Raw genomic sequence first — 21,297 nt, forward strand, 5'->3', positions numbered from 1 at the left:
AGTCCCCCCTAATAATTATGTAATTTATTTCAAGTAAGTTTCCATTTAACAGAGCATGCTGTATTCCTCTCTTAGAGTTCCCTTCAGAATTTCTGAAGTGTCATCATATCTTTGTTGAATGTCTCATAAATAAATATACCACTAAAGGGTGTACTTTTGTAAGAATACTCAACAGAATGATGTAAACACTTGTACTTTACACAGGCCAGGTAGATTTTTTTTTTTGAATTGCCAAGATTTCAAGTAAACACATGAAGGGGTTTATAGAAATGTAAGAAAAAAAGAATCTATGAGGCTTTACTTTTTTATGCTGTAGCAAAATAACTGAAAATAAAATTATCTAGAGACACAGTGAAGGAATTGGAGGGTTTAGTTTAATCCAGCTTTCTCAGAGTTTGAAGTTATGAGTTTACTATGGACCTTCAGGGTCCTTGAGAAGTAATAACACTATAAACAATTCAGAGGCAGGCTTAAACTCCCAAAGTATTTGCAAACACATTTAATCTTTTTGAAAATATATAAAGTTGAATAGACTAGGAATCTTTAAGACTTCATGGTATTAACTTTAACTGAAGTAATAATACTGACAGAGTAGAAAAGTTGATACTGATCTTTGTTATAACTACCGCATACTGTCTGTTATTTATAATAAACATCAGGACAGTTAATACTTGTGTGATGGCTGCACAAACAGAAGAAATTACATAAATCATATAAACAGCAATTAAAAGAAAAACATTGTAAAAATCCAGATTCTAATATTCTGAATTGGTTTAAATTAAATATAACTCTTCAGAGAAATAGTAACATTCCAGTCATGAGGTTTTTGTAATAGCAATCAATAACAGTATCAATGGCACGGGCAACGTTCAGTTACACAAACCATGCTGGTTATGTGGGCTCTGGATCTTGACTGGCCTGAGATCAAACCCTTTCCCCAATTTTCACTGGCTGTGTGATTTTAAGAAAATTACATACACTCTCTGAAGCTCACTTTTTGCATTTTAAATACGGGAATAACTAGGTTCACAGGTGTCTGGATGAATTGAGGATGCATGGAGTACACCAAGTTCAATGTCTGGTCGCTATCTGGAGCTCGAAATGTTCTCTTCTTACATTTCCTCTGGAGAGCCAAGAACCTTTCTCACTGAAATGCAAGGTTCTGTTTCACGCAGGGAAAACAGAATAATAGAATTTCAAGTTGCACAGCTTTCCCTCTCTGAGCATAAATTAAAGGAAAAGAATGGAGTTGGGGAGACTAGTTTGGATGCTGCTGCAGTGATCCAGGTATGGGATAAAAACATTTGGAAGTGGTGTGGAGAAGGGAAGTTTGAGATGGAGCAGGAATAGTACAAAAGAAAACTCACAGAAACTACTGAATAACTGGGAACTCGAAGGGGGAGGTACAAAAAAGGTGAAAATAGACACAAAGTTAGCAGTTGTATAGATTTTACTTTCATTGATGGATTGATCTTATTCAGGGTTAACACTCAAAATTTTTACGAGTCAACATGCCGTCCACTATTGGTCAGACCTGGTGCCAGCTGTAGAGCTGAAGCTGGATGTTGGTGACTATGAGCCAGGCCCTTTGAGTTGCTGAGTAGTTGGGAGGCTTGGAACATGTATGGGGAAGGTCTAAGGTAGTACTGGGGGTATTGACATTTTCAATACTGTAATAACTGGCATGGCCATACCAGTACTTTTATGTGAATATTAACCCTGATAATATATCCCTTGCTCTCCCCTTCTTTGTCTTGCCCTCTCCAAGTTCTTCCAGCCATTCTTTTCATGAAATAAATTATATATTTCACCATCTTGGTCATCTTGTATTGAATAATGGCTATTGGCTTTCTTAAACTCTGCTGGTTCCATTGGTCCAGAAGCAATCTACCAGCTCAGAGCTGACTTTGTGAATTCTGATTTAAACTCTGTTTCTACTAGGATAATTAGAATTACACTTTGTTTTCAATATCATTAAAATGACAACCTAATGTCCTTTTTTAGAAAGTGCTTCACTGAAGTGAAAATGATAAAATTCATTCATTCTCTAGCTGGCAAGCAAACTAATTAAAAGATTGTTATATATTCCTTAAGCCAGCAAGTCTTTCAATATATTTTAAATTACATTTTGATACTGTAATCTTTATTTCCATTTTAGAAAAGTTAATGTGCTCACTAGCCTAAGAAGTTGCATAATGGACACTAGATATTTCAGATAATGTAAATTATTAGCAGGTTCTGCTGAACTTGGAAAATAGGGGGGGAAAGGACACTATGTGAAAGAATAATGATAATGCAATCAAAATGTATAATCCTGGATAAGATTTTGTTTTCAGGATCTGGAACATTGTTTTACAACTACCACTTTTAAAAGTATTGTCTGTAACAGTGCTAGGTATCACTGATATTGGTAACGAGTTCTATGATAAAAATTTCTACTGATTATTTTATCTCTAAAAGTTAAACTACCATAATTCACTAAAATTTAAATCCAAGTTTCCAGTTGAGAGTACATACACTGATGATTCTTTTGATGTTTAAATGCAGTAAGTTATTTTATTTTTCTAATGGAATTTTATCCAATTTAAAAACCTATATAAGATATTTCTACTGTGTTGTAGGTCAGTAATTAATGTTACAATTAATCTTTGCCTCAGAAATGGTACCTTTCAGAAAAATCCCCTATTGAAATTTCATCTTAGTACCTGAATTATCCCATATTTGATAACTAAAAATATTTTCTAATCAATGTCTAAAGCTGTATTTCCTGATGGCTGCAATCATCAAATGCAAGTTTGCTTAGAGGATTTGGTTGACCTTCCATAGTGAGCAATTAGACAGAGCTTTCAAAGCTAAATTAAAATGGACATCAAATTCCCTTGTGAGACAGAAGTGTCTATATTGTGCCGAAGGATTAATAGATAAGATGTGTTTGCTAAAACTCAATGAAAATCGCAAGTGTTTGGCTGTAGATGGTGACAGAGAGGATCCAATCAAACAGTCTTACATCATAGTCTCAGATTCGCTTAGTTGGAAAAGAATTTAAATGTCCTCTCGCTAACTCCTGTGCATGTTAAATTTTACCCATGGTGTCTAGTCTTGTTTGAACGCCCAGTGGCTTCCTTGTGTGTGCTTTCAGTTCCTTCACTGCGAAACATTCATGCTCCTCTTTAAATTTAGAGCTTCCAAGCTGGTGGACAAAAGCAGAGTGTGACCCAATTTCCAAATGCAATATTAGCACAATACCGCTTGTTCCATCTAGTGAGTGGAGAATTGAGGCAGAATTTCCTCCAGAACAGTTTCTTTGAATTAAAGTCGACTCTGTATCTAGCAGCAGTGGAGACACAGACATAGAGAGCAGACTTATGGACATGGCCAGAAGCAGAGGAAGTAGAGGGCGGGATGTATGGAGAGAGTAACATGGAAACATATATTACCATGTGTAAAATAGACAGCTGATGGGAATTTGCTATAGGACTCAGGGAACTCAAACTGGGGCTTGGTATCAACCTAGAGGGGTGGGATGGGGAGGAAGGTGGAAGAGATGTTGAAGTGGGAAGGGACATGGGTAAACTTATGGCTGATTCATGTTGATGTTTGGTAGAAACCAACATAATACTGTAAAGCAATCATCCTTCAATTAAAAATAAATAAATAAAAAGTGCCACTGAACTAAATAAAAGATAAAGTAGACTCTGTATGGGGCTGTAAAGTAGACATGATGGGGCTTCCAAGGTCGTGCAGTTGGTAAACAATCAGCCTGCCAGTACAGGAGAGGAAAGGGATGTAGGTTTGATCCCTGGGTTGGGAAGATCCCCTGGAATAGGGAATGGCAACCCACTCCAGTATTCTTGCCTGGAAAATTCCATGGACATAGGAACCTGGTGGGCTACAGTCCATGGTGTCGCAAAGAGTTGGACATGACCAAGCACACACACCCAAGCTGTGTCTATATGTGATAAAGGCCGTTCAGTCATGTGGAAAGTTCCCCTGACTCAGCTGTTTGTCTTCCTTCCCACCATGTTATAAACTCTGCCTATCTCAAGGAGCATTTGGGAACCTAAGGGAAATGTTGCCCTATGAATTTCACCTCTAGTTCTCAATTTCCCTGATGTTAGCAGAAGTCCCAGATACCCCCTTGGGTTACCAGGCAAAAGAGAAATCTAGAATTACACCTGTGAATTGGTTTAGGAGGCTAGTGAGGAAGCTTGGAATCACAATTTATGCAGTTTAAAAATAAAAGAGGATTTCTGGTTTTCAGTCGGCCCTTTTTAAATTCTACCACTAGGGAGCTTTATCACCATGAGTGGGTCACTGTCATTTCTCTGACTTTTCAGTTTTCTTCTTCATGGTGTGAGAATAAGTATGCCTACAGTGCAGAGCTTCTGTAAGAATTTAAGGAAATAATATAGAATATATATAAAAAATAAAACCCTTGAACTTTTCTTATTGCATCTTTAAATTTAACAGCAAAGCAGCTTTGTGACTAATGCCTTAGTGGGCATTAGAGAACACATACTAGAAAATGTAGAATTTACATGAACCAATGTCTTCCCAGTATAAAATAAGCTTCTAAACTTGAGGATCTTTGTCCCTCTTACCTGTCACTCTAAACACAGAAACCTAGGCAAAAACTGAAGATGGCAGTTTTATGATACTGAATATAATGATAATAGAAACAACAGCAGTTCTCCACTGTGTGTTATATACTAATCACTAAAAGCTTCTGTTCTCTTTCATGTTGTATTACCCAGGAGGGACTGACTGATCCTGGATCCAGTCTCTTTTTATGTCTGTCTTCTCCTGACAAAAAAGCCAATTGGTTCTGTGTTTCATTAAAATTTTATGAACATTCTCTGCTGCCTCAAGACCATATTTTGGGTTGTCAATCTGAAACCAGGAATGGCATTTTTAAGAACTGTCCTCTGTTTAACATGTGAGGTTAAGAATGACCAAATTTCAAATTTGAATTATTCTTTCAATTCATGATCATTTCAAGTTGAGAATTCCAAAAAGTATGTATAACTCCTGTACATGTCTGTTCTTACTATATGTACTTTCAAGTATGTACATTTAAGTATAACCATAATATTAGCATGTATATTCTTTGCAGCCAAAGATGGAGAAGCTCTATACAGTCAGCAAAAACAAGACCTGCAGCTGACTGTGGTTCAGATCATGAACTCCTTATTGCCAAATTCAAACTTAAATTGAAGAAAGTGGGGAAAACTGCTAAACCATTCAGGTATGACCTAAATTAAATCCCTTACGGTTATACAGTGGAAGGGACAAATAGATTCAAGGGATAGATTCTGATAGATAGAGTGCCTGAAAACTATGGATGGAGGTTTGCGATACTGTACAGGAGATAGGGATCAAGACCAGCCCCAAGAAAAAGAAAAACAAAAAGGCAAAATGGTTGTCTGAAGAGGCCTTACAAATAGCTGTGAAAAGAAAAGCAAAGGAGAAAAGGAAAGATATACCCATTTGAATGCAGAGTTCCAAAGAATAGCAAGGAGAGATAAGAAAGCCTTTCTCAGCAAACAATGCAAAGAAATAGAGGAAAACAATAGAATGGGAAGGACTAGAGATCTCTTCAAGAAAATTAAGAGATACCAAGGGAACATTTCATGCAAAGATGGGCTCAGTAAAGGAGAGAAATGGTATGGACCTAACAGAAGCAGAAGATATTAAGAGGTGACAAGAATACAGAACAACTATACAAAAAAGATCTTCATGACCCAGATAATCACGATGGTGTGATCACTCACCTAGAACCAGACATCCTGGAATGTGAAGTCAGGTGGGCCTTAGGAAGCATCACTATGAACAAAGCTAGTGGAGGTGATGGAATTCCAGTTGAGTTATTTCAGATCCTAAAGATGATGCTGTGAAGGTGCTGCACTCAAAATGCTAGCAAATTTGGAATGCTCAGCAGTGGCCACAGGACTGGAAAAGGTCAGAATTCATTCTGAACCCAAAGAAAGAAAATGCCAAAGAATGCTCAAACTACTGCTCAATTGCATTCATCTCACACAATAGTAAACTAATGTTCAAAATTCTCCAAGCCAGGCTTCAACAATGCATGAACTGTGAACATTCAGATGTTCAAGCTGGATTTAGAAAAAGCAGAGGAACCAGAGATCAAATTACCAACATCTGTCGGACTGTGGGAAAGAGCAAGAGAATTCCATAAAAACATCTATTTCTGCTTTATTGACTATGCCAAAGCCTTGGACTGTGTGGATCACAATGAACTGTGGAAAATTCTGAAAGAGATGGGAATACCTGACCACCTGACCTGCCTCCTTAGAAATCTGTATGCAGGTCAAGAAGCAATAGAACAGACAGGTTCCAAATAGGGAAAGGAGTACGTCAAGGCTGTATATTGTCACCCTGCTTATTAAACTTATATGCAGAGTACATCATGAGAAATGCTGGGCTGGATGAAGCACAAGCTGGAATCTAGATTGCCGGGAGAAATATCAATAACCTCAGATATGCAGATGACACCACCCTTATGGCAGAAAGTGAAGAGGAACTATAGAGCCTCTTGATGAAAGTGAAAGAGGAAAGTGAAAAAGTTGGCTTAAAGCTCAACATTCAGAAAACAAAGATCATGGCATCTGGTCCCATCACTTCATGGCAAATAGATGGGGAAACAGTGGAAACAGTGACAAACTTTATTTTGGGGGGCTCCCAAATCACTGCAGATGGTGACTGCAGCTATGGAATTAAAAGACGATTGCTCCTTGGAAGAAAAGCTATGACCAACCTAGATAGCATATTAAAAAGCAGAGATATTATTTTGCTAACAAAGGTCCATCTAGTCAAACTATGGTTTTTCCCGTAGTCATGTATGGATGTGAGAGTCGGACTGTAAAGAAAGCTGAGCACTGAAGAATTGATGCTTTTGAACTGTGGTGTTGGAGAAGACTCTTGAGAGTCCCTTGGACTGCAAGGAGATCCCACCAGTCTATCCTAAAGGAAATCAGTTGTGAATATTCATTACAAGCACTGATGCTGAAGCTGAAACTCCAATACTTTGGCCACCTGATACGAAGAACTGACTCATTGGAGAAAACCCTGATGCTGGGAAAGATTGAAGGTGGGAGAAGAAGGAGACAACAGAGGATGAGATGGTTGGATGGCATCACTGACGTGATGGACATGAGTTTGAGTAGGCTCCAGGAATTGGTGATGGACAGGGAAGCCTGGCATGCTGCAGTCCATGGGGCCGCAGAGTAGGACATGACTGAGCAACTGAACTGAACCTAGAAATATGATCTGATGGGTTTAGATTTATTAACAACATAATCTATGAACAGTGTAATATAAATTTTGGGGCTTGCAAATAAGAAAAATGCTGTAATAAGTAAAGATATGTTACACTTCACTTGCTTTTCGAGAGGTAATTTCTGCCGCTTTAGTTGTTCATACTACAAATATTCACTGAGTATGTTGATGAACTGGGAACTGTGAGAGACAGAACACAGTCCTTGCCCCAGTGTACTCTCTGCCCAGGAAGGAGAATGTTGGTTCAGTAAGGAGTTACTTGTCTGGACCCCCTCCACATGTTTGTGTGCCCATCAGAATAATACAAAGATAAACAGCGTCCCACCCCAAACATGCTGCGTTGGTTTGTTAACCTCTCTATACCATCTCTACTCATCACAAGCACATTTTCCCATGTACTGCACTTATTAGAACTTTAACTATAAATTTTCCTGTCCAGGATCAGAATCCTCTTGGTTATAAAACAGTGTATCTTGCTCAGTCAAATGAATCTTCCTTCCCTGTGTTATATGTATTTGATGTCTTTGAAATGGTTTTCTTCCCATTCCTCTTGCCTTTCCAAATTGCGATTTCATTACCGCCTGCCAGCGAACACCTCCTACCTGTGTCTCCCTCATTTAACTCCAAATTCTCCCTGACACTTAAATCTTATTCTTATTTCAGAATGTACCTAAAATCCTATTTACACAACATTTCCCTGGGTACTCTCAATGACACTTACTTCTCTGAATGGTGGATTTTATGTCTATACAGTTTGGCACTAGGTCCAGGAATATCTCATTTTACTGAAGACTATTTTTTAAAAACTGAACTATAGTTGATTTACAGTGTCGTGCTAGCTTCTGTTACAGTAAAACAATTCAATTATATATCTATATGTATGTGTGTGTATATATATTCATTTTGTATTCTTTTCTATTATGGTTTATTACAGGATATCAAATATAGTTTCCTGTGCTATACAGAAAGACCTCATTGTTTATCTGTTTTATATGTAGTAGTTTGTATCTGCTAACCCCCAATTCCTTTTTTGTCCCTCCGCCATCTCCTTTGGTAACTACGTTTGTTTTCTAAGTGGAGATTTGTTTTATGTGTGTATTTTGTCTTCTCAGTGCAGCTGAAAGCTCTTTCTGGATGGGAACCATATTTTATGAGCTCTGACCGTAATGTCATGTAGCTGAGTCCGGTGAGTGTCCTGAAAATTTCCTTTTAAATTAGACCCCTCAAAACATTAAGCATAGTGATGAGCATCCAATACAAATTCAAAAGTCACATACTGAAAGGCTACAATACCAAGTGTTTCCGACTATCACACAGAAATGCCTGCTTAAAAAGTGCCAGTGTGCCCCCAACCTCAGATGTTCTCAATATAAAAAGCCAGTCATTTTAGTAGTCTGTGCACTTTAGTTCAAAGTGAGTTACTTACTAAGGCAAACTTTTTGTTGAGAATCATCTGTTCCACCAAAGATGACTCATTATGGAAGAGGTGGGGCTGCATATGGCTCCACATATGTGGAAACCACCAGAACTCATCAACAGACCCCAAAAGATGGTCATCCCCTTCATCTTCCTCTTCAGTTCCTAGGGCGTAGGGAAGAGGGAAAAGATTATTCAGTTAATTTCAGCTACACTGATTGCCTGTTCATCCGTATGAATATCTGTCCATCTGTCCATCCAATTATGTAATCTTACATATGCATTTAGAAGATACCATTTATACGATCTTACATACATGTAAAACTTTGAACATGAAGTAACAAAGGAAAATCTGTTACTTGGGGAACAACCAGAGACTGTGATACAACTCTTTTTTAAAGTTTTAAAACATGAGACATGCATATAAAATCGGTGTAAGAAGGAAATACACAATCATTCCAAAGGACTTTGGAATTTTTAACTTTTAGGATCTTTGTATAATTTAAGTTTGGAGAGAAATGGAGGATAAGCGGGAAATGCAGTTCAGGGAATATGAGTGGGAAATGTGTTGTGGAGCTCTAATAGTATTTAGATCACTCTGACATGGGTTGTAACACAACATTACCAACAAAATAATTCCATAATTTATCTGGGTTACTCCTTACATTTGTGAATAAGTTCAGTTCAGTCGCTCAGTCGTACCCAACACTTTGTGACCCTGTGTACTGCAGCATGCCAGGCCTCCCTGTGTGCATCACCAACTCCTGGAGTTTACCCATGTTCTTTGAGTCAGTGTTGCCAGCCAGCCATCTCATCCTCTGTCATCCCCTTCTCCTCCTGCCTTCAATCTTTCCCAACATCATGGTCTTTTCAAATGAGTCAGCTCTTCGCATCAGGTGGCCAAAATATTGGAGTTTCAGCTTCAACATCAGTCCTTCCAATGACCACCCAGGACTGATCTCCTTTAGGATGGACTGGTTGGATCTCCTTGCAGTCCAAGGGACTCTCAAGAGTCTTCTCCAACACCACAGTTCAAAAGCATCAATTCTTTGGTGCTCAGCTTTCTTTACAGTACAACTCTCACATCCATACATGACCACTGGAAAAACCATAGCCTTGACCAGACGGACCTTTGTTGACAAAGAAATGTCTCTGCTTTTTAATATGCTGTCTAGGTTGGTCATAACTTTCCTTCCAAGGAGTAAGTGTCTTTTAATTTCATGGCTGCAATCACCATCTGCAGTGATTTGGGAGCCCCCCAAAATAAAGTCAGCCACTGTTTCCCCTGTTTCCCCATCTATTTGCCATGAAGTGATGGGACCAGATGCCATGATCTTAGTTTTCTGAATGTTGAGTTTTAAGCCAACTTTTTCACTCTCTTTCACTTTCATCAAGAGGCTCTTTAGTTCTTCTTCCCTTTCTGCCATAAGGGTGGTATCATCTGCATATCTGAGGTTATTGATATTTCTCCCGGCAATCTAGATTCCAGCTTGTGCTTCTTCCAGCTCAGCGTTTCTCATGATGTACTCTGCATATAAGTTAAATCAGCAGGGTGACAATATACAGCCTTGACGTACTCCTTTTCCTATTTAGAACCAGTCTGTTGTTCCGTGTCCAGTTCTGACTGTTGCTTCCTGACCTGTATATAGGTTTCTCAAGAGGCAAGTCAGGTGGTCTGGTATTCCCATCTCTTTCAGAATTTTCAACAGTTTATTGTCATCCACACAGTCAAAGGCTTTTGGTATAGTTAGCAAAGCAGAAATAGATGTTTTTCTGGGACTCTCTTGCTTTTTTGATGATCCGACAGATGTTGGCAATTTGATCTGTTTCCTCTGCCTTTTATACTAATGCATAAAAGGGAGAAAAAGGGAAATGTGGGAATTGTTATTGAAAAAACTAGAGAAAACTGAAGGAAAGAAAAAAAAGAAAGATGGTGATGGAAAGAAGATGAGAAATGAAATCATCGTAAAACAACCCAAGAATCACTGTGCTCCTTGGTGGAACCCATGTTCGTCATGCTTGTCCTTTCTTTCAAGTTCTTGGAAGCAAACTTTCCATCAAAATACTTCTATTTCCTTGAGAGTCAGCTTTGTTGTTCTTCTGAATTTCATATTTGGGCTTATTTTACTTCCTTCATTTTCTCTGATCTGCAGTTTAGTTGAGTGTGGGAAATGATGCAGTTCTCTAATTTATATGAAGGAGTAGGGGTCTCTTTTTATGCTTCTCCAGGCAGAGATTCTTTACTAAAGCATAAATGAGAGCAGTGTAAGGTGTCTGTCCTGACATCTCATAAGATGATATTAATCATCACGAAATTATACAGTCACACTTTAATTTCAGCAATGACACTCAATGCAATAAGGTCCTAGAATGGTAGATTCTTCAAATGATGTCCCTTCTACATGGAGAAAAATGTCCTCATATTTTCAATAGCAGTTCTTATCTGACTGGTTCTTCTCTGGTGGCTCAGAGGTTAAAGCATCTGCCTCCAATGCGGGAGACCTGGGTTTGATCCCTGGGTTGGGGAGACCCTCTGGAGAAGGAAATGGCAACCCACTCCAGTATTCTTGCCTGGAGAATCAATCCCATGGACGGAGGAGCCTGGTAGGCTACAGTCCACGGGGTCACAAAGAGTCGGACACGACTGAGTGACTTCACTTTCTGATGGGTCTCTAGAGGCTAATGAGGGTGGACAGACTACTTCTCCTGCACAGCCAATCAAGCCTACTGCATGTTACCACCCTTCTATGATTTAATTTTCCGAAAGAATTAAGGTAGCGCCTACTGGCAGGAAAAGGATCAGTTAGATCTTATGATTTATTGGGCAATGAAAGAGACCAAAGGCAAAGATGTAGTACGAGGCTGCATGGTTGTTCTGATGTATGCAGGAGGAACAGGCTTAGGGATATAGAATGGGTGTAATAACATAATCTTTCAACAAGGACAGTCTTCAATTTCACTTTCACGTGCTTAAGTGCTCTGCTGATGTGAGGGAACTGTTGCTCTCTCTGTAAAGGGCATATGTAAATCGAATCTGTTTTAGTCCCCTTATTTTATTCTCTTTAGCATGCTACTCATGTTACTCTTGTTACTCATGTCAGTGGAGTTGAACAAGTACAGCCTTTGGAGTTAGAAGCTTTTTAGTTTATTTCTAGGTTCCAACACGTTTGAGATGTGTGGCTGTGGGGAAGTCATATAACCCCTTTAATGTTGGTGTTCATGTAGGCAAAAATATGGACAGCAAAACCTATTTTATTCTTTTTGTCAGAAAGTGTCTGCATAGTCCAGGCACATACTGGGTAATTTAAAATGCCCATGCCCTTCCGTCCTGTATTTCTTGCTCCTGTTCTTACATCTTCTATGTGTCTCCTAGAGTTTTTTCTTTTTTTCTTTTCTTTATGGGGGGTGGAGGCTCACCAGAGTGTTATGTGACAGAGGGGACATTGTATTAAAGAATTTAAGAACTGATCAAGCCATTATATTAAGTAATTGCTTGATCAATGAGTCACCCACACCAGGCATTCTTGGGGCTTCTAAGCTCTGGGAAGCCTTCTAGAAAGGAATGAAAAAGAATAGGAAGATACAGTCAGGGGCATAGAAATCTGATGACCCCAGTCATGGCAGAGTCTTGTGTCCTGCTGCCTTTTAGGTAATAAATAAGGTGGCCCTGGTAAAGAGATATTTGTTAAGTGTGACTGGTGATGCTTAAATACGTTTTTGTTTTTGTTTTTTTCTGACGTAAGGATGATTCTTTTGGTTTCCCTGAAGTTAAATGTCTCTACTTATATGCTCTCCTCTTGCTTAGCATTTTGTATGTCCTCAGGACACCCGATTAGTTAAGGTTACAAGTCAATTACTTGTTGCAGTTTTACTTTAGCATACTGAAAACAAGTAGATTTCTTTTGGGGTTTCCTAGTAATCAGTTCATTGCTGATTTCCACCTCCTCTGGGAAAAGTGAGCTGAGATTTCCTGGTTTATGAATAAAGTCACCCCTCCAACTACTTTTAAGCTCTATTCTCTTGGTAGCTCAGAGGTTAAAGCATCTGCCTGCAATGCGGGAGACCTGGGTTCGATCCCTGAGTTGCTAAGATTCCCCTGGAGAAGGCAATGGCACCCCACTCCAGTATTCTTGCCTGAAGAATCCCATGGACAGAGGAGCCTGGTGGGCTACAGTCCACGGGGTCACAAAGAGTCGGACACGACTGAGCGACTTCACTTCACTTCTGTCTCCTATAGTTCCTACCTTTCCCTCTCTTTTTCCTTCTCTCCTCTTTATTCATTTTTCTAGTTGGCCTTTACTCAAAGTTTACATATGAGGACAGTTCAACAGATTTCAGAATTCTTTAAAAGACTGCTCAGTTATTTGTTGTCCTTTTCTGAATGTCATAGAGGGCCCCTCTGATAGGCTTATGTAAATTCATAGCAGTCATAACTGTAGGCCCTTCCTTTTTTCTTTACAGCTCTTCCTTATCTGATTTCTTTTAATTCTACTTTGGGGATGTTTTACATCAGAATTAATTATATTGAGAATAAGTATCTGTTGCCTAATACTTCAAACGTCATGATATAAAACAGTTGAAACATATTCATGGTTTGATTATCCTGGCTTCTTGTCACTCCTGTATTTCTCCACTTTACCAACTTTTGTCAGAACTGGAGAGAGAAGAACTCAAGTCAAATTCCTCAATTTGAAGTGTCATTTCTTAGGTTGTTATAAAACTACACTGAAATCTTACAATTAATGTAAATTATTATTTTATTATATATCTATTTAAGTAACGTGTCTCTTCCATATTTTTTCTGTAGTATTTCCTACTCTGATACTATATTAAAAACTATCATTGATTGAGACTATCTTAACTGTTTTTCAAGTATTGTCTCATTTAATTCTCACTAGAACTCTGTGCTCAAAGCCACTAACTCCATTTTACCGATAAGGAAATTGATATTTGGAGATGTGATGTAACTTGCCACAAGTCAATGGAAATATGGGATAGAACCTGAATTCAGAATCTTAATTCTAACCCAAATTACACAACTCCAAATTCAGGGCCCTTAACAACATTCATGGACTAAATGTGGAGTTTAGAGATAAGATGTACATTTACTAATTTATATAACTTTTCTCTTCACATAGTTAAGTGATTCTCTGATATAATTAAAATTTACAAACACTATTGGTTCTCATCTGTAACACTATTTCAGATGGTGACTGCAGCCATGAAATTAAAAGGCACTTGCTCCTTGGAAGAAAAGTTATGACCAACCTAGATAGCTTATTCGGAGAAGGCAATGGCACCCCACTCCAGTACTCCTGCCTGGAAAATCCCATGGATGGAGGAGCCTGGTAGACTGCAGTCCATGGGGTCACTGAGAGTTGGACACGACTGAGCGACTTCACTTTCTCTTTTCACTTTCATGCATTGGAGAAGGAAATGGCAACCCACTCCAGTGATCTTGCCTGGAGAATCCCAGGGATGGGGGAACCTGGTGGGCTGCCGTCTATGGGGTCACACAGAGTCGGACACGACTGAAGTGACTTAGCAGCAGCAGCAGCAGATAGCTTATTAAAAAGCAGAGACATTACTTTGCCAACAAAGGTCCATCTAGTCAAAGCTATGGTTTTTCCAGTAGTCATATATGGATGAGAGAGTTGGACTATAAAGAAAGCTGAGTGCTGAAGAATTGATGCTTTTGAACTGTGGTTTTGGAGAAGACTCTTGAGAGTCCCTCGGACTGCAAGGAGATCCAACCAGTCCATCCTAAAGGAGATCAGTCCTGAATATACACTGGAAGGACTGATGCTGAAGCTGAAACTGCAGTACTCTGGCTACCTGATTTGAAGAACTGACTCGTCTGAAAAGACCCTGATGGTGGGAAAGACTGAAGGTGGGAGGAGAAGGGGATGACAGAGGATAAGATGGTTGGATGGTATCACTGACTCAATGGACATGAATTTGAGTAAACTCTGGGAGTTGGTGATAGACAGGGAGGCCTGGTGTGCTGCAGTCCATGGGGTTGAAAAGAGTTGGGCACGACTGAGCGACTAAACTGAACTGATTGGTTCTTGGTGATCTGGAAAAATATACAAACCTAAAGAACCTATAGATAAGGGGAAGGCACCTTTTGCCATTCAGCTTCCTTAATCAAGGATTGCCAATTAAATGATAAAAATCCATTTTTTCCTAATACATAAGACTTGGGCTCTGACTAAAAGTTAAGAGTATTTTGTTTTTTTACACTTAACTAGCTATATAACCTTGGGCCCCACTAAGATTCTATGTTATCATCTAGAAAACAAGATAATACATTCTTTAACTCCTAGAATTCAATGAAAAGTTACATGAAAAGTGCTTACTTAAGTACCTAGAATATGGTGTTGCTCACTAAAAGGGAACTATAATTTTTATTCTTTCATCTCTTTATTTTTTACAAAATGCACAAGTCTTTCAAAAACAAAAGTAAACCAAATAAGATGAAACCCTTTCCTAAAGTAAAACTTACTAGTATGAGGGTGCTGTTTTTCTTCTTCCCTTCAAGACTGAATAAAATAGAATTTTTAACAGAAAAAGGAGTTACTCATTTAGAAAGGAAGACAATGTAATTCAATTAGACTTTACAATATCCAGTCTTCAAAGGATTCAGATGATTAACTTTTATATCTGTTCCCATTGAAAACTGATTTTACTGGTTTTAGACAACCCTAACTAAGTGTTGTGGGAGCTTTCAGATCTTATACAAAACTCTGTTCTGCTTTCTCCTTAGCTTCCTCCTGTGTTCTATCTACTCTCCTTGGCTTAGAGAGAGGACACACGTACTGTGAGCTGTTTGGGAGAACCCAAGTAAGGAAGGAGGCGAGTCTCTCAGAAACAGAAATGAAGGAGAGCAACTGGCTAGAGTCGGTCTTTAATATCAGCATTGGACAAAAAAAATTTAGTTGCCAGGGATGTTTTCTTGTATTTCTATTATGTTTGGGAAGGAAGTTTTTAGTTATTCTCAATGTTTAGAGTGATTTTCTTTCACAACACAACATGGTCAAATTTTATTCTCTGACCTTGTTCCTTATAAATACTAATGATGAAAAGAAAGTAATTTTATTTTCACCCAATCCTTTATTCATTTTTTTTTCAATAGGCACTGTTCTACTTGCTGGTATTACAGCAATAAAGTGTTTGTAGAGTGATCATTTTAGTGAGGAATGACAACAGATAATTTATAAATAAAGTACATTCAACATCCATAGATTTAGCAATCTAGGAACAGAAGGGATCTTCCTTAAGCTAATAAAGACTTTCTATGAAATTGTCTATTGAAAGAATTCCCCTCAAGAACAGGAACAAAACTACTTAAGGGTTTCCCCTGCGGTCAGGAACAGAACATGAGTGTTGTTATCACCATGTTTGTTTAATATTTACTGGACATCCAAGCTAATGTAGGAGGCAAGGAAAAGAAAAAAATTTCATAAAGCTCAGAAAGGAAGAAATAAGATTTTTACTATCCAAAAATTGTATGATTGAATAGGTAGAAAATCCAAAAGAATCTTGAAAGTATAGAATTAATAAGTGAGTATAGCAAGCCTGCTGAATATTAATATCAGTACACAAAATCAATTTTATTTTTACATACTATTAACAGAGAAATGGGGAAAAAAACTTTAAAAAAGACACCATTAACTACTGCATCAAAAAACTCCATCAAGGAATAAATAGAAAAATAACAAAGTTTTGTCAAGTATAATTAACGAGGACCTAAATATGAGTTCTTCCCAGTAAGTAAAGAATTCACCTGCCAACGCAGGAGACGCAAGAGTCTCGGGTTTGATCCCTGGGTCAGAAAGATCCCTTGATGTAGGAACTGGTGACCCACTCCAGTATTCTTGCCTGGAAAATTCCATGGACAGAGGAGCCTGGCAGGCCACAGTCCTTGGGGTGGCAGAGAGTCAGACATGACTGAGCATACACTGGGCACAAATATGTTCAAGCATAGGAAGACTCAATGTTTAGTACAACAATTCTCCCCAAATTAATTAATAGATTTAATGTAATTTAAATAAAAATTCTATAGGGTGACGAAGCTGTATATTATCACCCTGCTTATTTAAGTTCTATGCAGAGTACTTCATGTGAAATGCTGGGCTGGATGAATCACAAGCTGGAATCAAGACTACCAGGAGAAATACTTCCACCTCAGATATGCAAATGATGCCTTTTGATGGCAGAAAGTGAAGAAGAACTAAAAATCCTCTTGATGAGGGTGAAAGAGAAGAGTGAAAAACCTGGCCTGAAACTCAACATTAAAAAACTAATATCAGGGCATCCGATTCCATCATTTCATCACAAACAGATGGGGAAAAAGCAGAAGCAGTGAGACTTTCCTTTCTTGGGTTCCAAAATTGCTATGGACAGTGACTGCAGCCATGAAATTAAAAGATGCTTGCTTCTTGGAAGGAAAGCAGAGAAACAGCGTAATAAAAAGCAGAGACATCACTCGCCAACAAAGGTCTTTGTAGTCAAAGCTATGGTTTTCCCAGTAGTCATGTATGGATGTGAGAGTTGGACCAGAAGAGGGCTGAGTGCCGAAGAACTGATGCTTTTGAACTGCAGTACTACAGAAGCCTCTTGAGAGTCCCTTGGACTGCAAGGAGATCAAACTGGTCAGTACTAAAGGAAATCAACCTTGAATATTCGTTGGAAGAACTGTTGCTGAAGTGGAAGCTACAATACTTTGGCCACCTGATGTGAAGAGCTGACTCACTGGAAAAGACCCTGATGCTGGGAAAGATTGAAGGCAAAAGGACAATGGGACAACAGAGGATAAGATGATTCAGACAGTATCATTGACTCAGTTGACATGAATTTGAGCAATCTCTGGGAGAAGTCGAGGACAGAGGAACCAGGCATGCTACAGTCCCTGGGGTTGCAAAGAGTAGGACAGGATTTAGTGACTGGACAGCAACAACAACAGCAACAATAACATGAAAATTCTAGTGAGGATCTTTGTGGATCTGGTAAGCTACTTTAAAATTTATATAAAAAGGCAAAGGCCCAGAAGTGCCAAGGCAATCTTGAAGACGATGAACAAACTTAGAGGATTTAAATAGCAGATATTAGTATCAGCTTTGATGATTTGGCCACCTGATGCAAAGAACTGACTCACTGGAAAAGATCCTGACGCTGGGAAAGATTGAAGGCAGGAGGAGGAGGGGACGACAGAAGATGAGATGTTTGGATGGCATCACCAATTCGATGGACATGAGTTTGAGCAAGCTCTCGGAGTTGGTGATGCACAGGGAAGCCTGGAGTGCTGCAGTCTATGGGGTTGCAAAGAGTCGGACATGACTGAGTGACTGAACTGAACCAGTTAGTATCAACTATAGAGTTATAGTAAATAAGATAGCATGATGACACAAGTAGAACCAATGGGCAGGAAAGTCCAGAAATAGAGTCTACACATCTATAGTCATCTAATTTATCACAATGATGACACCATGGTGCAGTGAAAAAAGGATGGTCTTTTCAATACTTGGTACCAATTAGACATCTTTATAAGAAAAGAAGGTTGCTTTCTAATTTTTTGTTGTGGAGTAGAGCCCTCATTCTGAAATCAGAACAAGTGTTTTCAAATTAATTAGAAAATCACACTAGCTCAAAAAGCAGGGATCTTGACCCTTATCTCACACATAAACAAAAATCAATTCTAGATGGATCTCAGATGCATACATTTTAAGAATATAGGGACATATTTTCATGATCTTGTGACATGCAAAAATGTCTTTAAAAAGACACAAAAAGGAAAAAAAGATAAAGTGGACTACATTTTGTTCATCAAAAAGTATCAGTAGGAATGTAAAAATTGAAAAAATCACATCAGGAGAAAATATTTGCAATACATATAACTGACAAAGAGGTCATTAAAAATATATAAAGAATTTCTACAGATCAATAAAAAAGCAGACAACCCAATAAGCACTAAGATATTTCAAAACAGAAGAGATACAAATGGTCAATAAATACATGAAAGAAACTCAGTTTCACTACTTGTCAGTGAAATGTACATTCAAGCCGAGTGGCGGCTGTGTGGGTGCAAGAGGGCCGAGAGGAGCTACTCCACGTTCAAGGGCAGGAGGGGAGGCTGTGAGGAGATACCCCTCGGCCAAGATAAGGAGCAGCGGCTGTGCTTTGCTGCAGTAGCCATGAAGAGATACCCCACGTCCAAGGTAAGAGAAACCCAAGTAAGATGGTAGGTGTTGCAAGAAGGCATCAGAGGGCAGACACACTGAAACCATACTCAGAGAAAACTAGCCAATCTGATCACATGGATCACAGCCTTGTCTAACTCAGTGAAACTAAGCCATGCCGTGTGGGGCCACCCAAGACGGGAGGGTCATGGTGGAGAGGTCTGACAGAATGTGGTGCACTGGAGAAGAGAATGGCAGACCACTTCAGTATTCTTGCCTTGAGAACCCCATGAACAGTATGAAAAGGCAAAATGATAGGATACTGAAAGAGGAACTCCCCAGGTCAGTAGGTGCCCAATATGCTATTGGAGATCAGTGGAGAAATAACTCCAGAAAGAATGAAGGGATGAAGCCAAAGCAAAAACAATACCCAGTTGTGGATGTGACTGGTGATAGAAACAAGGTCCGATGCTGTAAAGAGCAATATTGCATAGGAACCTGGAAGATCAGGTCCATGAATCCAGGCAAATTGGAAGTGGTCAAACGAGATGGCAAGAGTGAACGTCGACATTCTAGGAATCAGCGAACTAAAATGGACTGGAATGGGTGAATTTAACTCAGATCACCATTATATCTACTACTGTGGGCAGGAATCCCTTAGAAGAAATGGAGTAGCCATCATGGTCAACAAAAGAGTCCGAAATGCAGTACTTGGATGCAATCTCAGAAATGACAGAATGATCTCTGTTCATTTCCAAGGCAAACCATTTAATATCACGGTAATCCAAGCCTATGCCCCAACCAGTAATGCTGAAGAAGCTGAAATTGAATGGTTCTATGAAGACCTACAAGACCTTTTAGAACTAACACCCAAAAAGATGTCCTTTTCATTCTAGGGGACTGGAATGCAAAAGTAGGAAGTCAAGAAACACCTGGAGTAACAGGCAAATTTGGCCTTGGAGTACAGAATGAAGCAGGGCAAAGGCTAATAGAGTTATGCCAAGAGAACACACTGGGCATAGCAAACACCCTCTTCCAACAACACAAGAGAAGACTCTACACATGGACATCACCAGATGGTCAACACTGAAATCAGATTGATTACATTCTTTGCAGCCAAAGATGGAGAAGCTCTATACAGTCAGCAAAAACAAGACCAGGAGCTGACTGTGGCTCAGATCATGAATTCCTGAATGCCAAATTCAGACTTAAATTGAAGAAAGTAGGGAAAACCACTAGACCATTCAGGTATGACCTAAATCAAATCCCCATGATTATACAGTGCAAGTGAGAAATAGATTTAAGGGCCTAGATCTGATAGATAGAGTTCCTGATGAACTATGGAATGAGGTTCGTGGCATTGTACAGCAGACAGGGATCAAGACCATCCCCATGGAAAAGAAATGCAAAAAAGCAAAATGGCTGTCTGGGGAGGCCTTACAAATAGCTGTGAAAAGAAGAGAAGCAAAAAGCAAAGGAGAAAAGGAAAGATATAAGCATCTGAATGCAGAGTTCCAAAGAAGAGCAAGGAGAGAGAAGAAAGTCTTCCTCAGCAATCAATGCAAAGAAATAGGGGAAAAGAACAGAATGGGAAAGACTAGAGATCTCTTCAAGAAAATTAGAGATACCAAGGGAACATTTCATGCAAATATGGCCTTGATAAAGGACAGAAATGGTACAGACCTAACAGAAGCAGAAGATATTAAGAAGAGATGGCAAGAATACACAGAAGAACTGTACAAAAGAGATCTTCATGGCCAAGATAATCACAATGGTGTGATCACTCACCTAGAGCCAGACATCCTGGAATGTGAAGTCAAGTGGGCTTTGGAAAGCATTACTATGAACAAAACTAGTGGAGGTGATGGAATTCCAGTTGAGCTCTTTCAAATCCTGAAAGATGATGCTTTGAAAGTGCTGCACTCAATATGCCAGCAAATTTGGAAAACTCAGCAGTGGCCACAGGACTGGAAAAGGTCAGTTTTCATTCCAATGCAAAGAAGGGCAATGCCAAAGAACGCTCACACTACCACACAATTGCACTCATCTCACACGCTAGTAAAGTAATGCTCAAAATTCTCCAAGCCAGGCTTCAGCAGTACGTGAACCGTGAACTTCCTGATGTTCAAGCTGGTTTTAGAAAAGGCAGAGGAAACAGAGATCAAATTACCACCATCTGCTGGATCATGGAAAAAGCAAGAAATTTCCAGAAAAACATCTATTTCTGCTTTATTGACTATGCCAAAGCCTTTGACTGTGTGGATCACAATAAAGTGTGGAAAATTCTGAAAGAGCTGTGAATACCAAACCACCTGACATGCCTCTTGAGAAACCTGTATGCAGGTCAGGAAGCAGCAGTTAGAATTCGACATGGAACAACAGACTCATTCCAAATCGGAAAAGGAGT

At 39.1% G+C, this 21,297-nt stretch overlaps 1 protein-coding gene across 1 annotated transcript in view; it reads right to left on the reverse strand.

Moving 5' to 3' along the window:
* Positions 1 to 21,297, reverse strand: part of LOC101111805 (N-deacetylase and N-sulfotransferase 3) — a 177,600-nt gene that overhangs the window by 89,232 nt on the left and 67,071 nt on the right. Inside the window, exon 4 of the mRNA XM_042251120.2 lies at positions 8,723 to 8,877. Coding sequence (XP_042107054.1) covers positions 8,723 to 8,877 — 155 coding nt within the window. The remainder of the gene's footprint in view (positions 1 to 8,722; positions 8,878 to 21,297) is intronic.

The sequence above is a fragment of the Ovis aries genome, chromosome 6 (genome assembly GCF_016772045.2).
Source record: "Ovis aries strain OAR_USU_Benz2616 breed Rambouillet chromosome 6, ARS-UI_Ramb_v3.0, whole genome shotgun sequence".
Classification (NCBI taxonomy): domain Eukaryota; kingdom Metazoa; phylum Chordata; class Mammalia; order Artiodactyla; family Bovidae; genus Ovis; species Ovis aries.